Genomic DNA, 26,601 nt, shown 5'->3' on the forward strand with positions numbered 1-26,601 from the left:
CAAGGCAACCATGCTTATGTATATTGTTGTACCCACTTAGCTCAATGAGTCTCATTTGGTAGCTGATTCTTTGAATGTTTGTAACAAGCCCACTTCTCTATTTGTCTTTGAAAATTACTACTTTGTGGGTCAAGTTGTCTACTACTTGAAGCTTTTTGCTGTTGCTCTCCTCAACTAATACTAAAAAATGTTAGTGGCAGAGCTAAAATGTAGTGCCCTCTTTGATACTTAAAAAGAAAAAAGACTTTTATGTCTTGTACTTTTGTTTTGACTTGTTATGTGATGTCTCCTTGATTTATGAAATGGATGGGTGGTGTAGATCTACTCTCCTAGAGCAAGAGGTAGGATTTGGATGGCAATGGCTTACAAGTTACACAGATCAAGCCTAGAATTGTCTCTCTCTCTCTCTCTCTCTCTTATAGAAATTTAAAAAAATCAGGTTAAGCCTAGAATTGTCTCTCTCTCTCTCTCTCTCTCTTATAGAAATTTAAAAAAATCAGGTTGAATTAACTCAACAAGGCCTTGACAATGAGACAAAATATGCTCCTCTTAAGCCATGGGATGGCAAACCAAAGTGTCCAGTTGTCAATCGTGTGAAGTAACCACACTCAGGCTTGGACCTGTTTCCTCTTCCTTCCTTCGCTGCAAACCCTAAATTCTGGACCCCGTCCTTGATCTGCGCTTTTCTCGGAAGCTTGGGCTTCCCGCCATAGCCAAGTGTTTGCTCTAGAAAAGCTTCCGCTGCGAATGCGTGTGCAGGCTACGGCGAGAGGCTTTAATGGCTTAATTTGATGCGTACGGCAACACCTCTCCTGTTCATAGATAGGGTTTCCCATCATCAGCCCAGACAAGCCTGAAAGTTGTACGTCCCTTCTCATCAAGTATGAAATGATTTAAGATCATCATCATGATTATGATCACACGAAATTTTTGGGATATTTTCATATCATCAAGGTTTAAAAAACACAGGGCTTTCTAGACCATCAACATATACGATGCTGATGTAGGCCCAGTTCAGCGAGGTACGAAGAATTTTGCTCTTTGAAATTCATCATCAACACATACAGATTCCATGGCTTTGCTCTGGAAAAGTACTCCGATGATGTGGTCCTTGAGGTAGCTGTGCTGGGCATACAATGTCAAGCGGAAAACGGAAATCATGGCCTGTGACTGATTACGTGTCCAAGTCTACTATACATCTGGTAATTTTCCGATACCCACTTCGTGGGGTTAAGGTTTTTTCTTTACGTGTTGATGATTCATGTAAGAACAAGAAGTTCCATGTAATTCTGACTGGTGAGTTGCATTGTATTCCTGTTTTATTGGTACCCCATTTCTGTGCAAGGAAAACTCAGGTACATGCTTCACATTATGAAGAAAACATGGTCTCTACCGTAGGGAGTTATATAAACACTAATCCAATTAAGGATGAGGCCTGCTTAATTCAAGTACCTAAGGGTGGAGTGGTGGATGGACACCTTATAGTCTAAATCACCCCTAGGTTTACGAGAAACACTTCCAGCAAGGCCAGGTCAGTGTGGGTGTGGACAGCCATGTGTTGCTTGTGGTGAGCTTGTCCTGCATCAGTTGGGCTGCTTGGCACGTGAAGTTGGGTATGAGAAAAGTACTTATCTCTGGCCAAATTGATCATTCTTAGAATGGACTTACAAGTTTTGCTCATCTAGGACCTTTATTGAAGATCAGTTTTGGAAGAAGAGAGGCATGTTTTCAAGGCATTAGTTGCTCTAGATTAGCGTTCTACCATCCTTTTCTCTTTCTTTCCCCTCTTTTTTTGCAAAGTATATGTTATAATGCTGATCGGGTTCACGTGAAGGGATTCTTACATGTATTTCATTAGGGATGTTAGATGCACTAGTTCTTACATGTTTTATTGTATTGTCTGCAGCTAGAATGTGACCTAGGAGCCCCACCTCAGCTAGCATGGAGGCGCAGATTAAACAGCCATGCAAATCTTCTCAGAGAGTTCAATGTCACATTCAAGGAGGCGGTCAAGATGGTGAGTCTTGATTATCCATGCACACATGGCACTCATGCAAGGCAGGCAGGCAGATATGTGCATGCGTACGCACATGCACGGCCACACAACCACAAACACGAACATGAATGCACACGCCCAGGATGCAAGTGCACATGTAGGTGCAGTATTTAGGATGCTTTTGTTACTGTAATTCATCATAGGTGCATCAAGTAAGGTGCTTTTGTAGCTCTAATTTAATATTATCTGTTTAGGTCAAACTTGGTTTTCGACTGTGGACTTACATTCAAGCAGAACGTTCACAAGGACGGGTATTTTTTCAGCTCTACCTTGATAGTCTGAATTGACTGCTGCTGCTTTTCATTTCTAATCTCACAGGGCTGGAATTTTCTCTGCATTGAGAAGAGGAATGGTTTTCAAGAAGTTCCTGTATTGTATCATTATTAAGGGAGCACTTAACTGCTCCAAGAAGCGAAGGTCTCTGGTGGCAGGTTCCCTCCCTCTGTGATAGAAAAGTGTCAAAATTGTGAATGAACAGTGTCACACATTGGCAGTTCAGATATCTATGGCTTAACGTAGTCCATGACCCCTTCTTGAAAGTTCCCTCACCTTTCCGTAAACCACAGAGTTGAAGGTTACATCCTCCTTTTTCTGGGTTAAATGTTACATTCTGGCCTAGTGGAGACAACTACGTGAGCGACACCAGAGGGGTGTGTGCTGGTGGTATGGGCCAAGGCTCATTGCACGTGCTGGAGTTATGTCTCTAGATGCCTCTAGACCTTTGGCTTGGGGGTGAGCCTGATGGCTCTATGGTTGGGTGGCGACTCGTGAGGTACATGTCAGGTTCCCTGAGTTCCTTGGTAAGAAAGCTAATCATAGGTGGCTTGATCCTTACATTGGTATTAGAGCCAGACCTATTAGTAGGGAGGTTTTGAGGAATGGTTTGATGGTTTGGGAAGTGCTTTTCTATCGCTTGCTTCTCTGTTCATGTCCAGGAATCTCCACCAAATGCTTTGATAGATTTGAATTTGCACTCTCTGATGTGTAAGGGCAAGTTCAGGTGGAAGGGAGGTTGTGATAGGGCTGAAAGGTGGTTGACCGGCTTTTGCTGAAAGCAACCATGCTTCTTGTGTGCCAGCTTTGTTAAGGGGTTCCAGGAGGTGAAATGAGCCATTGGCTCTATGTAGGATTATGTGCAATAGCTTGCAAAGGCGTAGGCACACCATGCAAGGCTATTTTTGGATTGCAAAAACGGGGGCAGCCAGTGAGAGCTTAGATTAGCATGGGGGAGGTTGCTAGTTTGGGCAACCATGGCGAAAATAGAATGCCCTAATGAAAACAAACTTTAAATCAAAATCAAACACACAAACAAACACATATCTTTTTTGGAGTGTGACCTCCTAATCAACATTGGGCAATAATGGGTAAACACAATAGCTTGGAATGGATGGAAAAATGGAGCTAAGCCCTAGGCAGCGGCGCCAAATATGTATTAAGTCAACAGCTTATCTTAGTCTTGCGGAAGCATGTGTCGTTTAGTCTTGCATTTGAGGGCAACTGCAACTTCCCATTGTGAGTGTGCTAGCTCGTCGGTCATGTCCTTACTCCGTTGTCACACCGGAATGCTCCTTGCTAATGTTGCATGCGTGGAAGCCTTGCTATACTGATCCACAACCCTAGTCTGATTAAGAACAAGATGAACATGATTAAGACAGAGGAGAGAGAAGAAGAGAGAGATGAGTTGGTGTTGGGGTTTTCTTTTATTATATGGTACAAAAAGGTGACATGAAACATATTCTAGGCCCTTGCTCTACCCCTTCTACATGCTTCTATTGAATTCTACTTCTTTAAAATGTGAATATGCGGAATGATGACTTCATGCTTATATTTATGCTGAGGTTGCTGGTCGGCCTGCTGAGATGCTGTTGGCTTGCTGTTGGACAAGATATATTCATAAAAATGCCATATTAAATGCTACGCTTACTTTACTTATTCCATCTATGGACGTTTGGCTGCCTAGGTCCTCTGATGGCTACCGACAGCTATCTAGTGGCTGTTATGGCTGCTGACTAGGTACTCAAGCCCTTCTTGATGTGGATGCGGATGCTGATACCGATTTGCTGTCCTAAACAAGGATTATGCTGTTCATGGTGAGGTTTATGCCATGGCATGGGTGTGCAAGTGACAGCCAAAGGGTGAAGGGAGAGCTCTCTATGCCTTGATGGAGGCAACAAGAGATTCGTCTTTGCAGTAGTCTTAAGCAACTATGTACACTAAGTTCGTAGACTTTCCCTAATTGACATTAAGTGCATGGTAAGGTTGCTTTATATCCATCTTACAAAAGTTAAGTGCCCCTTTGCGCGGGTAAGATGGCAAAGCGCCTTATGGTACATGGCCGGGCGAGACCATGTTAACCACATAGTGGTTAACATCTATTGCGCGATGACAAAGAATTGTGCGGACATCTTCATAGAGGCTCTTAGCACGGACCATATGAAGAGTATCTTCTTTGATTGGGGAGCATCGGACCATAGAGGTAGATCACCTTTGGGTGGATATTGAGGGGGGGTGTTGGATATCAATGCACCTCCCTCATATGGTTTGTCTACGCACCGGTTATAGCTCATGGTTATATGTCCCCCTCCCCCATTATGAGGAGTAGCCATGGTGGAGCCGCTTGGCCACCCGGCATCCCCGTATTCACTTAGGAAGGTGGCCTAGGGGTCCAAATGGTTTAGAGACAGCTTGGATTAGATTTGGCACAGTGCCAAATAGGCTAGATGCTACAGTGGACAATTATCTCATAATGGTCCACACATGGAGTAGGTAGACTTTACTCTGGACTTTCACATTGTGGAGCCCAAACAATGATGATATTAGGGAGGATGAAAGTGCTCCACTGAATGCCTGTACACATAGAGAGAGGACTCGATGATGGATGATTAGATGTGATGAAGTTCACTAAGTATAATGCTTTTAGAGGGGTATTAATAATATCTAGATATTTGTGTGTGCTATGACATAAGCAATAATGTCAAGAGGAGAACCTTTGTAACCTATGAAGGCACTTGCACTTCATTGAATCAATCAAGCAACTATCACATTTATTTAATTGTGTACTTTACTCACTCTCTCTAAAAGCGTTGTTTTGTTTCTATTTTATTTTCCGTTCCATGATGAGATATGCCATGACATTATTGTATCACTTTGGTCTCATAGGCCCATTGGGTGTTCATATGTTTCTTCTCTCTCTCTCTCTCTCTCTCTCTCTCTCTTACATGCCATAGCCATGGTCATTGCCATGGTGCTTGACTTCAAGCCACCTTAGATTCATTTACATCATTTGATGTAAGAGCTTTCTGCTCCTGGCTCCGCCCCCCCCCCCCCCCCCCCCCCCCCCCCCCCCCCCAAGTCAGTGCTCACCATCTTGTGTTTTTCTGCTAGTGTTGCCCACCAACCCCTCCACCTGACGTGCATTGCTCCTCTCCTCGACTGTGTGGCGCTGCTAACCGTCCGACAACATCTCTCACTGCAGCCACCCAGCGCACTGCTGCCACCTTGCCGCCAGTAGTAGGCTGCCTGACTGTAGCCACAGCTCCACATCAACCTGCAGCCGCCCAGTCAAGTGCCCTTGCCAGTTCGCCTCCTTCAAAGGTTTTCAATAATCTTATAAAAGGGCATATCCTCATCAAGCAAAACAATCGACAGTCAAAGCAATGGGCAGCAAAGACAACGCGGAGCAAGCATTTCGAAAAAAAAAGGGGAAAAAAAGGAGAGGGAGCCTCCACGACAAGAATTGACTAGCAACACTTTCAAATAGAAGATGCCAAGCATTCATCATAGAAATTTTGGAAGAAAGAGACTGGGTTGGGCTAGAATTGAGGGGCCCCTAGGCTATGCGTGAACGCGTGCCCGAAGGGTGACCGCTGGGCATCCTGAGTTGGCGGTTCCAGATCAACGGTTGGTGGAGTCTCTCCTTGTTCGGGGCCTGGGGTGACTTTGGAGGGTTGGCTTGAGTGGCCCCAAGCCCTTGAAGGTGGTGCTCAAGCCCCGGGATTGGGGCTGCGTGAAGATCCATCGAACACTGGGAGTCCGAGGACTGATAGTCCAAAGCATCAAGAGAGTATCTCTCTATCAAGAGAGTATACATGATGTTTATATGTGATATTCCAAAAGATGGCATCAAGAAAGTACTCTCTATCAAGATGGCATTGATGATGTATGTATCTGATAGTCCGGAAAGACAGTATACATGATGTATGTATGTAGGGCTGCCTCAAGTTTTGCATATATAATGGCAACTGGGGGACCGAAGGATCATGCATGAGAGATTCATCACTTGTTGTGGTTTAGTGGTTATGGGTGCTAAGCGTGCTCCAAACAAATGTGGTTGCCAGCTTTCAAGGTGAGTAGAGCCTCCTTTTTGTGATATGTCTCAACTAGAGTTAAGGTTTGTGAAGAAAATTGTGATGTGACTGGAATGTAGGAAATGGAATCTCTCTTACTCTCTCTTTCTCTCTCTAACTCTCTCTGTCTTTAACTCTCTGTAACTCTCTCTACCTCACTCTTTCTCTCTCTATCTCACTCTCTCTCTTTCTCTCTCTACCTCTTGGGATTGTTCCTTTGACGTTAAAAGCTTCTCTCATCAGGTGTGTGGGCAAATAAACAAAAATGGGCTAACCCTTCTTCCGCCCAAATGTGGCAGAAATGGTTAGTTCATGGAGTTGATACTCAACACGTCTTGTGATTGAATCTCACTTCCGGTCCAGATAGATTTTTTTGATTCCTTGGAATTGTTCCTACGACGTTCTCTCTCTCAGTGAGAGAGCTATGTTTATGTTTTCTTTCTGTTTTATTTTCCATTCTATGATGAGATATGCCATGGAGATTATTGTATCACTTCTGTCTCATAGGTCCATTGGGTCTTTAGTAGACTGTGTGTGTGTGTGTCTCGTACCCTCTCTAACTCTCTCCTAACTCACCATAACTCTCTCACTTTCTCTCTCCAGCTCTCTCATAGGTTGGATTCGGCCTCCCGTGGACGTTAATATAACTTTCTGTCTTTCTTTCTTTCTCTCTACCTCACTCTCACTCTCTTTAATCCCAAATCTTTTATTTTTTTTCCAGAATTTAGTGCATGTATCAAGCATTCAAGTGTTGCTATAGGGTCCTATAGTATCATTTTTAAAAAGTCCTAATTTTTGGAAAACCCTAATTTTTCTAGAAACTCAAATTTCTTGGGCATTATTTGTACATGGGATTAGACATTGACATTGAATACATTCCTCTGTTGAGATCTTCCCAATTTCATAGCATAAAATGGCTTCCCACATGTTCATTGAAAAATTCTCTGGAGAGAGTTTCCACACTTGGTAGACTAAGCTAAAGTTTAGTCTTGATGAGAGGAGGCCTCATCTGGCCTTTCATTGAAGGGGAAGAGACAATGCCCGAGTAAGAAGGTGCAGCACAAAAAGCTTGGAAACTTAGAGATCAAAGAGCCTTTGGCCTCATAGCCCTTGACCTCTCTGATAACTTCATACACCATGTTGCAGATTTCTCTACCTCCAAAGAGGCTTATGAAAAGCTGGACAAGCTCTTCAGAGCTCAGGGAAGAAACTCCCAAGATTTCTTTGCAGATAGTTCTATGGACTCACAATACAACCACATGAGAGCTTTGATGCTCATATGAACAAGTCATCTTGCAGGACTTAAAGCAAATGTGGAAGAAGATGTGGCCCTAACAATATTGATAAAGTCAATGCTTGAAGAGCAATACAACAATCTCATCACCACACTAAAGAATCTTCCCAATCTCAGCTTGGAAGGGGTCATAGCCTCCTTCAAGAAAGAAAAAAGGAAGCTCAAAAATAGAGAAGCAGGGGGAGACATCTCCTCCTTCACAAAGAAGAACTTCAAAAGTATAAAGTGTTTCCTTTGTGGTAGGAATAATCATGCAGAGAAGGACTGCTATTCAAAGAAGCCATGCAAACATTGTGGGAAAATTCAAAAACCACCACAATTAAAAGAATCGCTTTCAAAAAAAGGAAGATGCTAATATCATTAAGGAGTTAGAGCTTTCCATAGACAAAGCAAACTATTGTTATGATGAATGGGCTTTTTAAAGTCCAAGATATGTGTTGTTTTCTGTTGAGTTGTGTGTGTGTGTGTGTGTGATGTGGTTCTTGTTTGTCCTTACCCATGGGATTCCATAATTGGCCTGTGAAACTAGAGTCATGTGATTATCCTTGTCTAAGGAAAACTGGCATGAGAAAGCATGAGCCTAGATTTATCCTTGACATTGTTTGAGGTAATCCCTTAAGAGGGGGTTTGTTGGGAATCAAGGTCTTACCCTCTGCTTCAACATCATGGCACTATCAATGGCAGTAATTGACAAATTCTCTGGCACTGGATTCTCTACCTAGCAAACCAAGATGTAGCTCTTACTGATGCGAGAGAAAGTATGGGAGGCAGTCTCAAGAGACAACCAAGATCCAGGAAATACTAAACAAGACAAGCAAAAGATGTGGTGGTAATGTAATGAGAGAGCCATCGCTCTAATCGGCTTAAGCCTTGGAGATTCCTTGGTGGATCACATAGGCTTCAAATCCACATCCAAGCAAATTTGGAAAAAAATGAAAGGTATCTTCGATAATAAAGGTTTTTTGAAGCTCAAGTTTTATGATCTTAAAATGAATGAAAATGAAGAGTTAAGTGATTATCTAGCCAAGTTTGGGTCAATAGTCCAACAACTTGCTAGTCTTAAATGTGAGCCTGAAGATGAAGACAAGGTTGTTGTACTCATTAAGAGTATGCTAGGAATCACTCGGTATGAGCGGACTTTGGAAATCTTTCGTGTGGCAACTACAAACTTTGAAAACGTAGTGGCTTTGCTTCTTGAGAAGAATCGAAGAAATAAAGAGGAACATCAAGCTAGCAACGAAAAGGATTTTGTCGGAGCACGTAAATGGAAAAGCAATTAAAAAAATCCAATGCAGGTTATGCAAACGAATGGGCCACAAAGAAGCAAAATGTTTTAAAAAGCTTGAGAAAGAGCAAGAAAAGCACCATGTAGATCTTGTTGCTAAGGATGAGGAGGAGCCAACTAAAGAAGAGATAACTGCAGCAACAACCTAGGTCTCCCTCTCAATGAGGAAGACTATGATTGGGCATTCTAGTTTTCTTGTGTGTTGAGTCAATAAGGGTTATGTGTCACCATTTGGCCACCCAATTGGTCCACCCGTGCTTTCTTATCATGTATGTACATTGGAATGGTGTCCATGGCAGTTGTTTATGCCAGGGATTGATGCCACTCATGTGATACTGTAGACTTGGCTTTCGGTTGGGACTTGTGCCTCCGTGTACAGTCTCGGAAATGCTTGGTGGATTGGTGTTCCATTGGGTCTGGTACCTCGTGTACTTGCCTGGAGCATGTCTATTTTGGTATAGTCTCATGAATGGGGATTGTCCATACCAATGCTGCATTGCATAGCATCTTTATGTGCTTGCTTGTAATTGAAATTGCATGCTGTTTTCATGCTTGCTTGACCAATGTGTAGTTCTGGGTAAGGGGACGCCCGCCCGTGAACCGTGCGTGTGAAATTGTCTGCTGACGTGGTTGTGTGGCATGTGAACAGGTAGTAAGTATTACCCAATCTAGGCTCAAATAGCCCTTAGGACTTAGCCAATATTTATAAGTGAGTGCGTTCCCACTTCATTAAAGTTTGGGTGCCCAAAAGTCACTTATAAATTATGACCGCTTCCAAGTTCACACTCACTGAAGTCCCGAGGCGGACAAGACTCAATGTCCAGGACTTGATCCTCCCCTTTTACTCATAAATGGGCATCTCCCCATGTCCCTTCACCTGATTGGACCCCAATTCACTTACTTATTAAGAGAAAGTTCGTATTTTCTCTTCATGAAGATTTTTGGAGGCTGAAAACTCTGTTTTTCCACCATTTCTCTTCATTTCCAAGCTCTCCATAGCCATACCCAACTTGCTAGGGTGTTTTCCAAGCTTCCAAGAATGTTTCCAAGTGCTAATCACTCTCCTACTCACTCCCAATGACTGAAATTCAGTAAAACAGCTCACATTTTTGTTGTAATTTTTGGTCTTTTTGCTGAAAACCCTAATTTCAGTCTTCCTTTCTCAAGTTGAACCGTAGGGGAAGCTTTCCCAAGGCTCCCTTCATCCTCTTGAAGACTTTTATCGCGAAGAAAGGTGACAAATCAAAGATCTCAACACTTCAAGGACTTCCATCGCGAAGACTTCTGCTGTCATCGACTCTACTTGCTATTGGTAAGCTTTTATGCTTAAATATGGGAGCAAGTAGTAGGAGGGAGGAACCGGATTACAAGATCACATACCCTGTGTAGTGTTCTCTTGTTCTACGTGCTCTCTTGCAGATTGTTGCTACCATGTGTTGGTGGAACAATAGAGAGCATATGGTAGGGAACATGGGCACTTGAGAGGGTAGTGTGGGTTGCAAGTCTACATCGACAACCACTTGTTTGCAATACTGTATTCATATGCATTGGTATGGAAATCTGGTCAGAAATGCCCATGACACTATGTACTTGATTCTTCCAAGATCAATATACTTTATTTGAGGGAGGGGTCGGCCGTTCTGGCTCATTGTGTGTCTCTTGTCAATTCAGCAATTTACTTCTTGTATTTGAACAAGTGTCCATCAAATCTTCGTGTATTTAAGTGTATTGATTAGCATTGTGTTCAACCAAGTTACATTGGTATCAGAGCATACGGTTCTCTTTCACTTCTATCGTGAGAGACGATCACCGTGAACACTAGCTATCTCTACACTTAGAACATTATGGACAACCATATAATGAATGTTGGAGATGCTAATACAAGAGGCCGGGACAATGAAATGTATGCCTCCAATGCTTTACAGGATGAGCAAACTCATGTGGTGCACAATAGGGAACATGAATATGTGGGACAGCCGTTCCATGGCAAAGAGAAGATGCAAGAAGAAGAGTCCATAGTTTTGAGGGCTGAACTTACTCGTATGCAGGCTCTTCTCCATGCACAACAAGAGGAATTGAATCTCTACCACCGCGAGGATCCATTGGTACATGACCGTTTGAAGGCCAAGAAAGCTGAATCTTATATGGAGCATGCAATGGCAATGATTGCTCAAGAGTTGCACATGCAACCGAGGGATGCAGCACGTGCATATACTTGGCTCGTACCGAGGATGCCTATGCAGAAAAGGCAACCATCCCACATGTCTTGGAATCCCCACAAGTGCCCGAACAAGAATGTCTAAGAGGATGAATCTCCATGCTATGGGAGAGGAACAATCAGTGACTTCACGCCATGGAGGAATACCTTGTAGCCCGTGAAGGATACAATGTTTATGGCAGTGGTAAAAATGTATGTCAAATGCCATTGCCGGCTGAAAATGTGCATGCACAACACATGCAACATGGGCTGCAATTTTCTGTTGGTGCAGGTATTCCGCGTATCTCTCATGCCACTCATGCCTTCGAGTGTGCTCGTGAGGGAGAAGTTATGGCTGAAAATGTATCAATGCATGTTGAGGGGCCAGCCATGCCTCATGCTTACAGGGCCATTGCCTATTCCCATGCAGCCATGGGAAAGTATTACAATGGATTTCATTATGGACTTGCCACTTAGAAGCACTTGTGATCACTTGAAGAAGTATGTCAAGCACTATAAAGCATGGTTAAGCAATATAGTGCACTGTCGGGCACTCAGAAATGCTCAGAAGCACTAAGATGCACTCATGACTTGGAATTTCTTGGAATCACCATGAAGCACTCAGAAGCATCTGAAATCAATTATAAAGCTTCGTAAAGCACTATAGTGCATGGTTAAGCATTGTAATGCACTATGAGGCACTTGCAAACATTTGGAAGAATGGTAAAGCACTCTAATGCCCTATCATACAAAATTTAAGTACTGTCAACAAGCACTCTAAACCACTGACGTTTAGAAATCAGTATCGTATAGAAGAGCATATCCGGATACACTATCTTGGACTTCTTATCAGCTTATCACCCTCAAACGGATGGGCAAAGTGAGGTTGCAAATTCAGCCGTGTTGGATCTCTTGAAATGCTATGTGGCGGATTAGAAGTCTTCTTGGGAGAAGTACTTACCGCTTGTGGAATTTGCATACAACAACACGGTGCATGCATCTACGGGAAGGCCCTGTTTGAGATAGTTTATGGTAATGTGGTTTTGCCACCCATCCTTCGCACACAGGATGAGATATTTGCAGCTGATGAGTATGTAAGAGACTTGGATATTGCTTTTGCTTAGGTGCGGACAGCCATTGCAAGGTCACAAGACAAGCATAAAAAGGCTGCCGACAAGCATAGAAGGCAATTGGATGTTAAAGAGAATGATTGGATATTGCTGAAATTTGAGAAAGCAAGACTTGCAAAGAGGGTTGGCAAAGAGGGTGCATATTCTAAGGTTGCAACCAAGTACTATGGGTCTTTTCGAGTGATCGAGAAGATCAATGAAGTGGCTTTCAGATTGGCATTACCTAGTCATTGGCACATACACAATGCTTTTTATGTGAGTCTCCTTCGCAAGTATGTAGGGTCGGAGTCCAGTCAAATGGTCATTGAGGATCCACCAAAAGTGGATGAGCTTGAGGAGATCTTGCAGCGAGAGCAGATTGTGTATCACAACTGATCTGGAAAATTCTAGAATCAGTTGGCTTGGTTAGAAGCTCACTTTTTCTTATAAATAGAAGCCTTTCCCTTCTTTATGTGCTTGCTTGCAATTGAAATTGCATGCTGTTTTCATGCTTGCTTGACCAATGTGTAGTTTCGGGTAAGGGGACGCCGCCCGTGAACCGTGCGTGTGAAACTGTCTGATGACATGGTTGTGTGGCATGTGAACAGGTGGTAAGGTGGTAAGTATTACCCAATCTAGGCTCAAATAGCGCTTAGGACTTAGCCAATATTTATAAGTGAGTGCGTTCCCACTTCATTAAAGTTTGGGCGCCCAAAAGTCACTTATAAATTATGACCGCTTCCAAGTTCACACTCACTGAAGTCCCGAGGCGGACAAGACTCAATGTCGGACCTGATCCTCCCCTTTTACTCATAAATGGGCATCTCCCCATGTCCCTTCACCTGATTGGACCCCAATTCACTTACTTATTAAGAGAAAATTCGTATTTTCTCTTCATGAAGATTTTTGGAGGCTGAAAACTCTGTTTTTCCATCATTTCTCTTCATTTCCAAGCTCTCCATAGCCATACCTAACTTGCTAGGGTGTTTTCCAAGCTTCCAAGAATGTTTCCAAGTGCTAATCACTCTCCTACTCACTCCCAATGACTGAAATTCAGTAAAACAGCTCTCATTTTTGTTGTAATTTTTGGTCTTTTTGCTGAAAACCCTAATTTCAGTCTTCCTTTCTCAAGTTGAACCATAGGGGAAGCTTTCCCAAGGCTCCCTTCATCCTCTTGAAGACTTTTATCGCGAAGAAAGGTGACAAATCAAAGATCTCAACACTCCAAGGACTTCCATCGCGAAGACTTCTGCTGTCATCGACTCTACTTGCTATTGGTAAGCTTTTATGCTTAAATATGGGAGCAAGTAGCAGGAGGGAGGAACCGGATTACAAGATCACATACCCTGTGTAGTGTTCTCTTGTTCTACGTGCTCTCTTGTAGATTGTTGCTACCATGTGTTGGTGGAACAATAGAGAGCATATGGTAGGGAACATGGGCACTTGAGAGGGTAGTGTGGGTTGCAAGTCTACATCGACAACCACTTGTTTGCAATGCTGTATTCATATGCATTGGTATGGAAATCTGGTCAGAAATGTCCATGACACTATGTACTTGATTCTCCCAAGATCAATATACTTTATTTGAGGGAGGGGTCGGCCGTTCCGGCTCATTGTGTGTCTCTTGTCAATTCAGCAATTTACTTCTTGTATTTGAACAAGTGTCCATCAAATCTTAGTGTATTTAAGTGTATTGATTAGCATTGTGTTCAACCAAGTTACATGTGTGCCCAGGTTGTCCCTGAAAAAGATTTGTAACAAATGTTTATGTGTTTTGTGTGCCTTCACTTATAAAAGGCTACGTGTTATCCTTTATCCTTGTTAGAAGCTAGGGGGGTGATGAAAAGCTAGCCTTGCTACTTTGGTCACTTATTGATTGGAGGATTAGTATGGCATGAGAGGTGTGCATGGCTAGATCGCTTCCTTGCTGATGTAAATGAATCTAAGGTGGCTTGAAGTCAAACACCATGGCTATGGTACCCCTCTAAGAGGTGGTTCATACAACATACTACCACACTCATTAGTTTCACACATGGGTTGAGTGGGCACATAGAGATGCGATGCTAATGATGATGTCACAGGAGAAGCTCAATGTGTTCTATGGAGAGCATGTCACATGTGTGGGAGTTGAGGTGGAGAAGCAGTGAAGAAGGTCAGGCTTGTTGGACAGATGATGCAACCAAGCATAGAGATCCACACACACTCACACAAAGAAGTACAGTTGTCAGAGTACAAGGAGAGGCACACAAAGAAGTACAATTGTCAGAGTACAAGGAGAGGCACACAAAGCAATGTTGTAGATTATGTGATAAGTGCCAAAAGTACAATATAAGATGAACCCTATAATGAAATAAGAGTGGGTTCACACCTAGAGTGCACTGGGAAACCACCCCGCCTTGGCGGGGTGGTCCTATTGGAGTTCACACATCACTGCCATGACATAGATTTATGGCTTGTGTTTCTATGAGGACAGCTTGGCCCTCTTGCATCTCTGTAGCTATCAGCGCTAGTTGCTCTGGAAGTAGTGCTAACCACATTTGCTCTGCTGGTTCAGGTTCTGGAAGGGTCCTCTTTGCCACATGGTTTAGGACGTGTGTCAGTAGGTAGGGGTTGCATATCTTGGACTGATGGGCCTCGAGGTAGTTTTCCATCTCCCAGTATATGTAGTATGCCCATTTCTCCTCGTCCTCTTCATGGACCTTTGCAATTCTGTTTAGTGGGATCCTGTTGTAGCGGTCCACTGGCTTCACGTGCATGATCAGCGACATTGCCCTGCATGCCTTCTCCGTGGCCTCATCCCGGATATTCTTATATTCAGCCCCATGGAGTTATATGAGCTCTTCTTCAACATAGCATCCAAGGGCATCTTGTCAAAGGCATGGGCGTGTACCTTGACTGGTGGTGGGAGCTGCAGAGCTTCATGGATTAGATCTTTCGTGAGATCAGGACCTCCTCTGTTGTGCCATTGGCCTTTGTTACTGTGCCCCGCTTGGTAGCTTTGTCATAGGTTTTAATGTACTCGGCACAAAGCTCTGTGTCGATCTTCTTGGGAAGAATCTGTGCCATTCTACCGAGGCCCACTTTCTCTAGAGCACATGCGGGCAATCTCTGAAGATCTCTTCATCTACCCATTTAGCATCAATGGGAAGATAGTTCTTAAACTTAACAAGGTAATGCCTGACAACTTTGCCTGCAGCAAGCTTGCGTTCCTTGTGATACACAATCTGCTCTCATTGCAAGATCTCCTCAAGTTCATCCACTTCTGGTGGATCCTCAATGACCGTTTCATTGGGCTCCGGTCCCACATACTTGCAAAGGAGAGACTCACATAAAACGCATTGTGTATGTGCCAATGACTAGGTAATGCCAATTTGAAAGCCACTCCATTGATCTTCTCGATCACTCGAAAAGGCCCATAGTACTTGGTTGCAACCTTAGAATATGCACCCACAGTGTATGTGCCAATGACTAGGATGGGTGGCTGCACTAGATCCAGGCTCCTGACCATAGAGCTCTCACAAAGACACGCAAGACTCTATGAACTATTGACTAACCTTGGCCACCCTTTTATAGGCTCTTGGCCGGTCACCGGGCGTCCACACTTGGGCGCCGCCTGTCCATACTTGGGTGCCCGCCCGTTAGTCTATCCCTAGCCCAGCTCGCCAATCAGCCTACCTAGCTCCAAGCTTTCCAAAACCTCGAAGCTAGTCTTGTGTGCGTGTAGCACGCGGTAGATACACACTGTGCACATGACATACTCCCCTTCCTCTAAGAGCTCACTCTTGAGCTCACTAAAAAGCCAGGGTAATCCCTCTGAAGGGTAGTCAATGTCTCCCATGTAGCGTCCTCCTCAACACGATCCTTCCACTTGATCTTGTATTCCGTGATAAGTGTATTACGCAATGGGTCTTCTCCGTAGATGCAGGCACCGTGTTGTTGTATGCAAATTTCACAAGCGGTAAGTACTTCTCCCAAGAAGACTTCTGATCCACCACATAACATTTCAAGAGATCCAACACGGTTGAATTTGTAGCCTCACTTTGTCCATCCGTTTGAGGGTGATAAGCTGATGAGAAGTCCAATTTGGTGCCCATGTTATCAAATAAGGCCCGCTAAAAGAGACTTGTAGTCTTGGGATCTCTATCCCCCATGATGGACTTCGGTATTCCATGATGCTTGAACACTTGTGCAAGATATATTTTAACCATATGCTCAGCTTTGATGGTCTTTTTGACCGGCAAGAAGTGAGCTTGCTTGCTAAACTTGGGAGAGTATAGACCTCTCCCTATATGCTCTTTCATGAGGATGCACCAAGCCCTCATGTCCACCTCTTTTATCCGTTGGCATCTCAACCATGTTAAAATCCCCACCAATAATCCAATGGTCGGCAAGAGGCATCAGTGTAGTGAGAGATTTTCAAAAGGCGATCCTCTCACCTCTATGGTTAGGAGCATAGAGGTTGAGAATACCAATGTGTGTAGTACCCTGCATAAGAAGGATCCACTGCGCTCTCGCAGGCAAAATGACACCATATCAATGATGCAAGGCAAGATCAAAGCTGAATTAGAGATACAGACACCACCCTTGCTATCAACAGCTGGTGACCAAAAAGTGTGTCCTGAGAGAAGCTTGCCTGATCTCCCACACTCGCTAGCATCCAGTTTATACTCTTGCAAGAGCAATACATCCATAGGTCCACCTGTGACTGCACAATGAAGCTGGGTTTTTACAATTTGTTTCTACCAACGTGAAAAAAAACCCCCAAGACTTGAATGTTCCAAGAGACAATCCTCATAAGGACTCAGAGTAGGAGCAACCAGATCTCGTGGTCGACGAAGGACCCCCTTTAGAGGCGGAAGTACGTCTCGCATAGGTAAGGGAGGGAAACTTTACCTCTCTCTCCCACTCTAGGGAAAAGCCAGGGCTAGTCCTCAGAACTGGATAGGTACCATGACAATGCGAATGCGCAACATCATCCTCAAGGGTACAATCATCCTGTAATAACTGTAATGCAGCATCCTCTTGTGAAGGATCCAGATCATGTGCCTGCAAAGCCTCATCCTCCAAAGAAGGATCAACATCCTGTGAGGCAAGAGTTGCATAGGGGTTAGGGTGCTCCACAAGGGGTGTGGGTGAGGGGGCAGGTATGGGGGTCCGAGGGTGCCTGCCATCCCTAACCACAACCCAACGTTGTGTGGTCTGCTGTGGCAAAGGAGCAACTGGAGTCTCGGTAACTGTAGAAGGCCTCTGATGGGCAGGACCACGCTGCCTCCTAGCATGGCCCCTTGATCTTGGACAATCTCTAGCAATGCGGCCTTGTCGACAACAAATCCGACATTGGTCAGGTCTGCTTGCAATCTCCATCCTCTGGCGGAAATGAGATCCGTGAGGTCTCTGAATCATAACATGATCGTCAGTAATCGATGGATCAAGAACAAGCACAAGGACCCGGGGTACACCATCAAGAGTGGCGGTAACGGCCGCGGAAGATGAGGTACGAGAGCTCGAAAGGACTGGTACCTCTAGAACCTGGCCAAAGGATGCCCCTATGGAAGCTAAAAGCTTCCAATAGGACCGAGGAAGAGTAGGGAACAGTAGTGAGACCGGTGTAAGGCGTTGATCCTCCGCCGTTGGATCAAAGCCCACCTGGTACTGAAAGAAGAAAATCTTCCTAGGACCAAGAGGGAAGGGATTGCCAGCCAAAACCTGAGAAGTAGCTTCTGAAGAATGAAAGTCCACCTGGAAGAAGCCTTGACCAAGCAAACGAGTATCCTGGAAGTGCACAATCAGCTCCGAAGGGAGAGGTGCTAGAAGCCATTCACGGGCTTGCGAACAAGAGGGGTGGGAACCATAAACTCTCGCAACAAGGGTGGGCTGGACCTCAAGGTCAATGTCATGCTGAAGAGAGGTGAGCTCGTCTTGTGAAAAATTGATGATTCTCCTGGCCAGTGGGGGTGACGAAAGATTGGCTGCGCCAGAAGAAGCCATAAAGCCAATCAAAAAAAGTGGGTGGCCGACTTGAATCCAAATAAAATAGCTGCTGAAAAAGAGGCGGGTGTAGAAGAAGGGGTGCAGAGGCGGGAGCAGCTGGGGCAGCAAAGGCAGAGGGGCAGGCGGGGGCAGCAGAGGGGCAGGCGGTGGGCTGGCGGGGGCTTTAGATGGGCAGCAGAAGGGCAGGTGAGGGCTGTAGAAGGGCCAGCGAGGGCAGGCGGGGGCAGCAGAGGGGCAGGCGGGGGCAGGCGGGGGCAGGACAACGCAGCGCAAGCTCACCAGTACAGGCCGTTTCCAAGGTACTTATAGAACGGAGGGGCTGGAATCTCCAAAACAACCTCGGTTGAAATCCCTTTGAAAAGATCTGAGGTCTTATCAAGGCTTCCAGGGAGTGCGGACCATTTCTGTAGTTTTGGTCGGCACCTTGGTAGTTAAACCCCTGCAGATGGTGCCAGTATCGCTAAGCAAGCCTGCCTTGCTGCTGCCCTGCTGTTCTGCTCTCCTCGCTTGTAACACAGCGCTTTATCAAGTGCATGTCTACTGCCTGATGGTGCTCATCATCACAATGGCGTTGTCATGCATTCAATGGTAGATCTCTGCATTGTGACACCTCCCATAACTGTGGTTTTGTACGTTCAAACAAGAAACATGTGTGCTGATCTTTGTGCACTCTCAAAAATAATGTTATGGGGGAAATGAAGAGCTCTACTTGTTGCTGCTAGCATGGTACTGAGTCTAATATTTCAAGGATTTTTTTTTTCATGTGGCCAGACACCACCAATAGACCCCTTCACTCGACAGATCCGGCCATCAGCTTGCCATGGTGTCCCACTTGGTGGAATGGGGTATGTTGAGAACAGCAACTCATGACTAGGACTAATGCACATCATTGTCAAGTGAATTTTATTTCTTTTGTTATTTGGAGTGGGGTTTAGTGTTTATTTTCTGCCTATGCAGTTCTGGAAGTATTGGTAGAGGCTTCAGGGGAGAATTCAGGCGGTGGCAGTTGGTGCCTGGTGTTTGTGAAGAAGCACCTGTGTTGGCAAATCAATTCTCGGTATGTCTACTTTTGAGTACACTTCAACTACGAATGCATTTGATTCTCAAATTTTACAAACATGCTTTTGCTATGATGGATTTTGGTTTGCATAGGTGTTTGTTTCTCGGGATGGAGGAAAGAAGTACAGCTCTGTACTCTATCCTGGACGGCCTCCAGAACTTGGGTAAACTGTTCAGCTCTATATATCTTAATAAAAAGCATTCTGTACCTTAACTGGGAAAATTCGAAGTGGTGAGAAGTAGGCGCAGATTGCGAGGGAAAACAAAAGGGATTTCATGTTAAAATGCTTCTTTCTGGCTTAGGCACGACTAATCTATATGTTTCATTCGTGTAGCAAAGGAAAAAGGAAAATATTTGAAAATTTAAAAAGAGACTTCTACGCACAGCAGGGTCTCACAGTGAACCTTGGGAAAACCAAGGTTATGATCTTCCACACCTCACCCACAGTCAGGAGCCACACTACTCTCACATTAGTAGGAGGGTGGGTCGAGGTGGTGAGCTCTTATGTTTACCTTGGCATCACATTTACTAGCTCAGCTGGACGCTTCTCCATGGCTCAGGCAGTCCGAGAGGGGCTAGCTCGCTTTCATTCAGACTCAGGGTACATGTTCACGCCACTCACAGCCTCAGCATCGGCAATGTATGATATCTTATATCCCTCTTATGGCACTGGATGGAGTTAGACATAGATCTGCATAGCATGCTTGTACTACCCCTTCAGCATATAGAGATGCATCTTGCCTTAGCACATCCCCACCCCCCTTTATATTGTTTGTATATGGGCTCCACCGATCCACGATGATTCACAGTTGTACCCAGACACATGCACACTTTTTCTTTTCTTTCTTTTCCTTTTCTTCCGATGACCGGAAGAACACAGTTGTAATATTTATGGTCTCACAGGCCGCCTTTGGCCTCTCGTAGACGTTAATCTCTCTCTCTCTCTCTCTCTCTCTCTCTCTCTCTCTCTCTCCATTCTAGACAGCCCCATGGCGGAGATATTTGATCTGAGGAGAGGGCAGCACTTCAACTGATAAGCACACATGGATCTACTTGATATACATTTTCCAGTATTTTCTACTAAGTATCATCTAGGAGTCTTACTTACAGTTCTTATAACTGTAAGACAACCATTTAGTTGTTCTCTTTGATGAGACACGAACTTCAGATGTACTCTCAGTTTTGGTCTCATAGGCCATTATGGCCTCTTAGAGACGTTAATATATCATTTCATTTCATTTCTCTCTCTCTCTCATGGATACTTTTACTTATATAGCTAGTTACGCACATGTTCCAGTATTCATCATGGATACAGTGTACTACCTTTTGAAGACATTAATATACTTTTCTTTCTCTGGTATTGAGTTAGTCATTGGCCCCCGGTCAGAGCCCTAGGTTGTATGTTACAGGAGATTTCTAGCACGATTGGGGCAAAAAGGATTTCTCTCTCCCTGACCTTTGACTATACTTTGATGAGGCCTGTGCCTTCATTGACAGACTAGGTGGCACAGATTTTCCTCTAGCAGGCACCTTGATCCCCCTCCTGTTCTGTGTGGATGATGTAGTGCTCATTTCAGATAAGGGATTACAGAGGCACTTGCATTGCCTTGCATAGGAGAAGTGGGCCTTACAGAGGCACTTGCATTGCACTGCATATGAGCCGTGAGACTTATGGTGAACAAGGTGATGTTCTTAAATACCTCTCACTTGGTAGCATCTAGGCATGGGTTCACCGTCATGATGTGCTTCCGCATGGTCCAGTGCAAACCACTGGTACCACACCCTATCATCTTGGAAAAGTTCGGGGCTGCCCCATTGGTACAAGATGCACTCTTCTAGATGTTGATATACATACATCGCCTCCACACCCTTGAGTGCCATAGGTCACCAAAACTTGCTTGGGAGTCCTCCTAATTGCTAGCAGAGCAGGGACATGATTGGGTATGGTATGCTAGAGTCACCCTTTGGTTCTGCATAGAGGGGATTCATATGGATTGTCAAATCTCCATAGGATCTCCTCGTAGAATGCTCCTGGTACGAGACTCGAATCCTGCAAACAAACCAAACAAACAAGAAGAGGGTGGAAGTACTAGGTGGAACAGACCAGTTAGTTACTCCTCAAGAAATCATAGATGTCGAGGACATGACATTTGTTCCACACGAACTTGAAAAGATTCTTGGATTTCGTGAAAGAAGATTGCGTAATACGCTTATCACGGAATACAAGATCAAGTGGAAGGATCGTGTTGAGGAGGACGCTACATGGGAGACATTGACTACTCTTCAGAGAGATTACCCTGGCTTTTTAGTGAGCTCAGGAGTGAGCTCTTAGAGGAAGGGGAGTATGTCATGTGCACAGTGTGTATCTACCGTGTGCTACACGCACACAAGACTAGCTTCGAGGTTTGGGGAAGCTTGGAGCTAGGCAGAGGTTGATTGGTGAGCTGAGTTAGGGGTAGACTAACGGGCGGGCACCCAAGTATGGACGGGCGGGCGCCCAAGTGTGGACGCCCGATGACCGGCCAAGAGCGCCTATAAAAGGGTGGCCAAGGTTAGTCATTAGTCATATAGAGTCTTGCATGTTTTGTGAGAGCTCTATGGTCTGGAGCCTGGATCTAGTGCAAACGTGCACCTGCTTTACGGCAGCAGTCTCGAGGCCCGTGAGGGTAGCTTCGTGGCGGTATGGGACGTCGCGAGGTAGAGATTGGTCGGTACGTCAACCTAGTTAGCTCAGCTCGTGGCTCGGTGGGGACAGCCAAGTTTGTGGGCTTGCCCACGGTTGTCATGGTTGGGTGGTGAGTCAGGCCTGCACGCCCTTCTTGTTTGTTTGGTTTGTTTGCAGGTTTCGAGTCTCGTAACAGGAGCGTTCTACGAGGAGATCCTATGGGGATTTGACATGGATCACTTACGACCTTTCTAGTACAACCTAGATGCTCTCTCTCCCCGTCTAACCCACTAGGATACCAACCGGATCATTCGATGTGATGTCCTTAGCCTACACACCACACCAGATGGCTCACACCCCGGGAGCTACCATGAAGATATAGTTCTACAGAGATTACTTCCTGCTAAGGGTCACAGCAGATGGATTCACCCAGAGGGGCTACCTACATAGACATATGTCCCATGCCATGCGGATGGGCAATTGGTCGGATCCTGGTTTCATCCCACTGCCTCGGAGTGGAGATAGCAAGAGTAGAGGGCATTTCCAGAGAGGACACGACTTGTGTCCTTTGCTCTACAGAGGTCGAGACAGCGGATTTGGTCAATTGTCCAGGATCATTGATTTGCCCGACTAACATTGCCTGGGACTTTACGTGATAAGAGCTCAGCAGGCACAGAGACTCGCTCCTTAGAGATAGCAGAGCTCTCCCTCGGGATACCTCACAGCTGACCATTATGAGTTTCTTACACACATACGATGGCAGTGCCAGCTGGCAACCCAGAGAGGTACTTGCGACCACACATCCACCTGAGAGGACCAACCGCATACTGCACCGGTCCATGGGCCACCTTGACCACCTAGAGTCACATTGGACCAGCGCGCTTGACGTTCACGGGCTCTGGGTCCACAACAGCTACAGATTGGGGAGATTCTCCAGTGGCATAGGGACACTTCCCACTTGTGGTGGACATGTCAAGCCTCTTGACAATCATAGATTCCCCTACGATAGATATTCAGGATGGATGAGAATGATGCCTTGATATAGAGCTCAGATGACATAGGCGTGGAGTATTGAGAGGACATGCCGAGAGACAAGACGTTGCTCAGAGATCCATCACTGATTTCTTCACGCCACAAGCATCCACATTAGCCACCCATGCCGACACCACCAGATCGAAATCAGCTCATAACAGATTTGCGTCCCAGAGGAGTCCTAAGTGGTCAGGCCTACTCCATCCTATATGCCAGGGCTAGGCCTACCCCAGCCTGCGTGCCAGGACCTAGAACACCGAGGATCACCACCACACTCACAAATCCATGAGATTCTCCGATGACATGACATGCTCTCATCATAGCCACATCTACCATCAGGAGGCTTATAGAGTCATGTTTCAGTTTCTGTTTTCATGTTCTTTTTATTTAATAAGTTTTTCCATGGCACTGTATACCCATGGTATCACTGTACTATTCATGGTCTCATAGGCTCTTCGGGTCTTTTGTAGACATTAATGCATCTTTCTTTCTTTCCATGGTCACCTCAGCATTGATGTATGGAGCACCCTTCTGGGCAACAGTTTTTCAATAGATACGTTGTTATGTACCTAGAGCTAATCCTCAGATTATGCACTTGGGAAATTTTGGTGCTGAGCACCCGCGTCCTTTGTTGTACAAATACTCCTGAGGAATAGAGAATTCCATCGAAGGGGGGCTAGCTGTTCCGGTCCTAGTGTGGTGTCCTGTGCATGTGATATTATTTTTGAGCATGTTTGATGATGTTTAATGGCTGTGGCCAGTGTTTAATTGCTTAAGTACAAATTGATGGTTGAGCAAAAGTGTGGCGAAGACCTTAGTCCCTCGGGCTTGGCCTGGGTTTGGTTACATCAACCATCATGTTTATTTGAAGCATCATCCAAACACAAACCAATTACATCATCATCATTGTCATACTGTGCGTTCAGCTTCAGATGATCTTCTGCTAAGAATCTTAAATGGATCAAACTCTTTTACAGTATTTTGTTTCCTTCAAGGGGGGGACACGGTTTGCACCAATGGGTGCTTTAGTCAGCATTGCATGACTCATCAATGATATCTATTAGCTATCTGGTACCACATGGTCTACATCCTATGCTTCATCCATGGAGTTATGGGATCTTTTTGCGTTTATGTATGTCTCAAGGCATATGTGTTCAATATCAACATTCACATCTTCATTGAGCACATCCACTTCCAGGTACTCCGCCTTGGCCCATGTGCCTAAAATGGCGGCCCAAGCGTTGATAGCTTGGAAACGATGCCAAAAAAGGATCTTCATCGGCATCGAGGGGGGGTCCTTCCTCAATTTTTAGTTTCTATTTTATGTTGAGTTGGGTTCTTTGCTTGGGTTGTCCACCAAAATCTGAGTATTTTTTGGATGTTCTTTGGATCTTGTAACGCCTTGTTTCTATAAAAGATGCCAATGTAGGCTGCCTCTATTCCGCGGGTAGGACTTGACCTCTGAGTTTTTCGCAAAGACCATGCTTGTTAAGCCTCTGAGCCATGTTTGTTGAGTCTTTGAGCCTGTTGAGCCATGCTCACTTGCCTTTGAGCCATGCTCACTTGCCTTTGAGCCATGCTTACTAGCCTCAGCGGGAACCATATCTTGTTTCTTTGCTTGCATGCAACTCCAACATCACTCCGAAGGGGGGTTTGTTGCGTATTTAGGAGTTAGTTTCGAGTTTGGTCAAGTGTCCTGAGTGGTGTGAACACCCTCTTATTTAGGGTTAAAAAAAAAGTCCTTGGTGCCTATAAAAGCATATACTTAGGTCCTTCATTCTTACATTATGAGTACCATTCAAAGTTGTGCAATCTCTCTCTCTCACTTGAGCTCTATTCTCTCTCTCTCATTGATGGCCGGCCCATGGATTAGCGGTTTGGGGCCTATGGGACACAGACCAGGCCACTGACAGAGATACACATAGCAGTATGGAACTGTAATGGTTCACTATGGGTGCAGCCTGGACGACTGGAGCATGTTATGGTGGGGAGAGACATCATACTTCTGACAGAGACACATCAGAGCCCAGAGAGAGGGCTACCTCGAGTAGAGGGATTCCAGTGGGAGTCAGCATACAGGAGGACCACACGCCAGGGTACCTCGAGAGGGTCGGGGGGAGTAGCAGTCCTATTCAGACGAGAGCTACAGGGGAGACTGAGAGTGGTAGCACAGGATCCAGAGGCCAGATACATGTGGATCAGCTTACAGCTCTCACAGGACAGGGTTATATACATAGCTCTATGTTACTTTTCTCCATCAGGATCCTCCTATGTCATTACAGAGGACATGCCACAGGAGGAGGAGATAGGAGCCTCGCCATACACTTGTCTGTCAGAGGAGATTATGCATTATTCTACACTAGGGGAAGTATTTCTTACGGGCGACTTCAATGCCCACACACAGAGCAGACAGTGTGAGGTGTATGACTATGATGACATGGAGATCCTCCACCCTGTGGATCCAGAGGAGATAGGGGCTAGTTGGGCATCAGAGGACACTGGACCAGACAGAGGACATTATGGGGACCACTTACTAGAGTTGGGAGCCAGGCATCGTCTCGTTATTTATAACGGGATGCTACAGTGGCCGGGATCAGGAGGGCTGACATGCTTCCCACATGGGGGTCATACACGGACCGGAGGCACGGTGGTAGACTACATTATGGGGTCTTTGGAGGCATCACAGCTTGTCACCTCATTCTCCATTCCACCTCGTCCTATTGGGGCAGATCATACATACTTGGCATTTTCACTAGCCGGATCACCAGTATCACCAGCCCCCCACATACCGACGCCACACACTACCATCTACTTCACACATGACATGGCAGACATATACACTGGCAGAGTAGAGGATGGGCTCCTACTCATGGATCCCCTGGCATCTATGGATACCATTACAGCCCAGCTCGCATCACTCCTACACACGGCTGCATTACAGAGCTTCCCACATCATGTACACTCAGGAGAGCCTGCGAGACCTGGGACTATGCCCCAGAACAGATGGTATGATGACGAGTGCAGAGCCCTATACTCACGACTCCGCATACAGAGAGCCTTGGGAGCCATCACAGAGCAGGAGTCGAGGAGAGAGATGAGGAGACTTACTCGCCGCAAAAGGCGGGCCTTCGCAGAGATACAGGAGCTAGAGATCTTTCATTTCTTCATGAGTAGAGATAGCCCTGTCTCATGGCGGCACTTCAGAGAGCCCCGGACCCCGACACCTATTGCAGACCCACAGACATGGCACACATATGCAGAGGGTCTATACCATGCCCCACAGCAGCCACCTATACCTCAGCCACAAGAGCCTCGACCTACCACAGCTAGCTTCTTTACCCACTCGATGGTACAGGAAGCTATCCGCCGCCTACAGCATGGACGGGCCGCCGACCATATGGGCCTGCAGGGTGAGCATCTCATATATGCAGTAGATTCTTTAGCTCCTTTTCTTGCACACCTGTTTAACAGGGCACTAGCAGAGGGTTTGCCTGCGGAGTGGACGATGCACACCATTGTGCCGATTCACAAAACAGGGGATATGCTCGATCCGAGCAACTACAGGA

At 45.4% G+C, this 26,601-nt stretch overlaps 1 protein-coding gene across 2 annotated transcripts in view; it reads left to right on the top strand.

The window, feature by feature from the left end:
* The first annotated feature begins 258 nt into the window (after window positions 1-258).
* Window positions 259-26,601, top strand: part of LOC147616244 (uncharacterized) — a 148,811-nt gene continuing 122,468 nt past the window's right edge. The window contains exons 1-7 of one of the 2 annotated variants that reach the window (XM_086777263.1): window positions 376-862; window positions 1,008-1,202; window positions 1,907-2,017; window positions 2,251-2,307; window positions 19,050-19,123; window positions 19,236-19,335; window positions 19,431-19,501. In XM_086777263.1, the coding sequence (XP_086633389.1) occupies window positions 1,137-1,202; window positions 1,907-2,017; window positions 2,251-2,307; window positions 19,050-19,123; window positions 19,236-19,335; window positions 19,431-19,501 (479 nt within the window). In that variant the 5' untranslated portion in view covers window positions 376-862; window positions 1,008-1,136. Of the gene's footprint in view, window positions 1,203-1,906; window positions 2,018-2,250; window positions 2,308-19,049; window positions 19,124-19,235; window positions 19,336-19,430; window positions 19,502-26,601 lie in introns of both variants that reach the window. The other variant, XM_086777262.1, reaches the window with a different exon arrangement.

The sequence above is a fragment of the Cibotium barometz genome, chromosome 38 (assembly GCF_041138505.1).
Source record: "Cibotium barometz isolate CiBa-2024 chromosome 38, ASM4113850v1, whole genome shotgun sequence".
Taxonomy (NCBI): Eukaryota; Viridiplantae; Streptophyta; class Polypodiopsida; order Cyatheales; family Cibotiaceae; genus Cibotium; species Cibotium barometz.